The 2,500-nt window shown below is 47.8% G+C and overlaps 1 protein-coding gene across 1 annotated transcript in view; it reads left to right on the top strand.

Annotated features, from left to right (window-relative positions):
- LOC122543255 (aryl hydrocarbon receptor-like) overlaps window positions 1-2,500 on the top strand; it is a 105,373-nt gene that overhangs the window by 42,679 nt on the left and 60,194 nt on the right. Inside the window, exon 2 of the mRNA XM_043681726.1 lies at window positions 682-869. Coding sequence (XP_043537661.1) covers window positions 682-869 — 188 coding nt within the window. The remainder of the gene's footprint in view (window positions 1-681; window positions 870-2,500) is intronic.

Below are 2,500 nucleotides of genomic sequence, written 5' to 3'. Positions count from 1 at the left end.
TCATTGTGTTAGGATAAGGGGTAGCAGATTTAAAACTGATGAGAAATTGCTACTCTCAAAGGATTGTGAATCTGTGGAATTCACTCCCGCTAGACTGTGGTGGACACTGGAACACTGCAATTCCTGATGAAGGGCTTTTGCCCAAAATGTCAATTTTCCTGCTCCTCAGATGCTGCCTGACCTGCTAATCTAGATTCTGATCTGCAGTCCTCACTTTTGCCACTGGGATATTAAATACATTTAAGGAGATGGACGGATATTTAACTAGCAATGGGTTAAAGGATTATGGGGAATGGGCAGGTAAGGGGTTGAGGCCGAGATGAGATCAGCCATGATCGGGAGAGCAGGATTGAGGGGCTGAATAGCTTACTTCTGCTCCTGGTTTTGATGTGGGATCCTGCGATCAGATAGTGCTGTTAACGACTGCTGAATGCAACTGATGTCAAACCTGCATGGACTAGTTTGGGAAAAGGCCTGTGCCCTCTAAGCTGATATCAAAATAGTTGGCTCAGTGTTGAGGGATCCGCTACTCTCATGGTATCCTTTCAGCCGATCAATGCAGGCCACTTTCGAGGTTGATTCAGAGTGATGCAGTTAGTTGTCTCCGATTCAGGAAGGTTGATTCATGTCACCGGTGAGTCGTGCCTGAGCTTTCCTTTGTTCTCTCCTTGCCAAACCTAGTGCCGAACAGGAAACCGGGAATGCCGCCAAGTCCAACCCTTCCAAAAGGCACCGGGACCGCCTCAATGTGGAATTTGACAACCTGTTGAGGCTCCTACCGACCAGTGAGGACATTGCCGGGCGATTGGACAAACTCTCCATCCTACGCCTCAGCGTCAGCTGCCTTCGCCTGAAAAGATTCTTTGAAGGTAAGAGGAGGGGTGGACTTGTGAGCTGCGAATATGGCAAAGCGATGGCCAACTCCAGCTCGCTCTCTGTTTTCCACGAGGCAAGATTTTATTCAAAAGTAGCCAAGGCCTCACAGGGGGTTGCCAACACTGCTCGGGCCTATTCCTGGAGATTTCATCACTTGACCTCCCCCTCCCATCGCCCTGTCATCAAACAGCCAGAAAGCAATATAAGCATGAAGGAAAAATAAATAAGATTTTTAAAAAATTGCCTGAAGGAAATTTTCTGCTGGATTTGCTCACAACAAACTTGAGGAGATCAATATTTAATATCTGGCACGTACAGGGCAATTCTGGAGGATTGGCGAGCCCATTTCTACCCAGCAAGCATTACAAGATGGCTGCCTGGACTTTTCATTGAAATCTATATTTTGCCATCTGATTATTGAGTGTAAATATGATTCGTTATTTTCCATCAGAGAAAGGAAACACAGGAACCTTGTAAATATAGTGGCTGCAAGAGCAGGTCTCAAGCTGGGAAACCTTTAGCAAGTAACTCACCTCCTGACTCCCCAAAGCCTGTCCACCATCTCACCTCTCCTTGCTTCTCCACTCACTGACAAAGGAGCAGCACTCCGAAAGCTAGTGCTTCCAAATAAACCTGTGGGACTATAACCCAGTGTTGTGTGATTTTTAACTTCGTCTACCCCAGTCCAACACCGGCTCCTCCACATTATAAAATCATAGATAAGGTGAATAGCCAAGGTCTTTTCCCCTGGGTTAGGGGGTCCAGAACTAAAGGGCATTGGTTTAAGGTGAGAGGGGAAAGGTTTAAGGGGCAACTTTTTCACACAGAGGGTGGTGCGTGTATGGAATGAGCTGCCAGAGGAAGTGGTGGGAGGCTGGCACAATTACAACATTTAAAAGGCATCTGGATGGGTCTATGAATAGGAAGGGTTTAGAGGGAGATGGGACAAGTGCTGGCAAATGGGACTAGGTCAGTTTAGGAAACCAGGTCAGCATGGACGAGTTGGGCCGAAGGGCCTGTTTCTGTGCTGTACGTCGCTATCCCAGGCAACGATGTGCAAAACTTTCCTTCAGGTAGGCCTGGAGAGTGAATAGCAGTCAGCTATTTGATCACAACAGAGCGTGGTCCCAGCATTCCTATCCGATGAGGTGCAGGCTCCTTTTCAGAAAATGTGTTTTCCTTATTCCCTTCCGATAAAGCACTGGAACCCTTGTGTGCACTGCTGGAACATTCCGGTGTGGGAAGTGTTAAGGCAGCAATTTACCTTTGGTTCTGGGAGTTGGTAAGTGCGTGGTGTGTCAACAAAAGGAGTTGTCACGAGATGTTGCTTTGCGTCAGGCTGCTTGTTTCTCAGACTGAGATTTCTTTGTGTGGTGGAGAGATTTGGAACAGAGATAAAGACGTTTCTTGATCTGTGAATAATGGCATCCCTTAAAGGCAAACGTCCGTCTCTCACCTTTCCAGACGGGCACTGAGTTCCCCCCGGCAACAACAACAACAACAACTATGGAGAATCTGATAGCACCCAGGCAGCTCCAGACTGGCTTGCCCCCATCCCTGCCTTGCTGCCTCTGTCTGTAAAACACCTCCACATCCCAGTCCTGTCCGTCGTTCCCCAACCCCT

The sequence above is a fragment of the Chiloscyllium plagiosum genome, chromosome 43, assembly GCF_004010195.1.
Source record: "Chiloscyllium plagiosum isolate BGI_BamShark_2017 chromosome 43, ASM401019v2, whole genome shotgun sequence".
NCBI classification, from domain to species: domain Eukaryota; kingdom Metazoa; phylum Chordata; class Chondrichthyes; order Orectolobiformes; family Hemiscylliidae; genus Chiloscyllium; species Chiloscyllium plagiosum.
The sequence above is the reverse complement of the archived record's forward strand: the minus strand, read 5'-3'. Positions and strand labels throughout refer to the sequence as shown.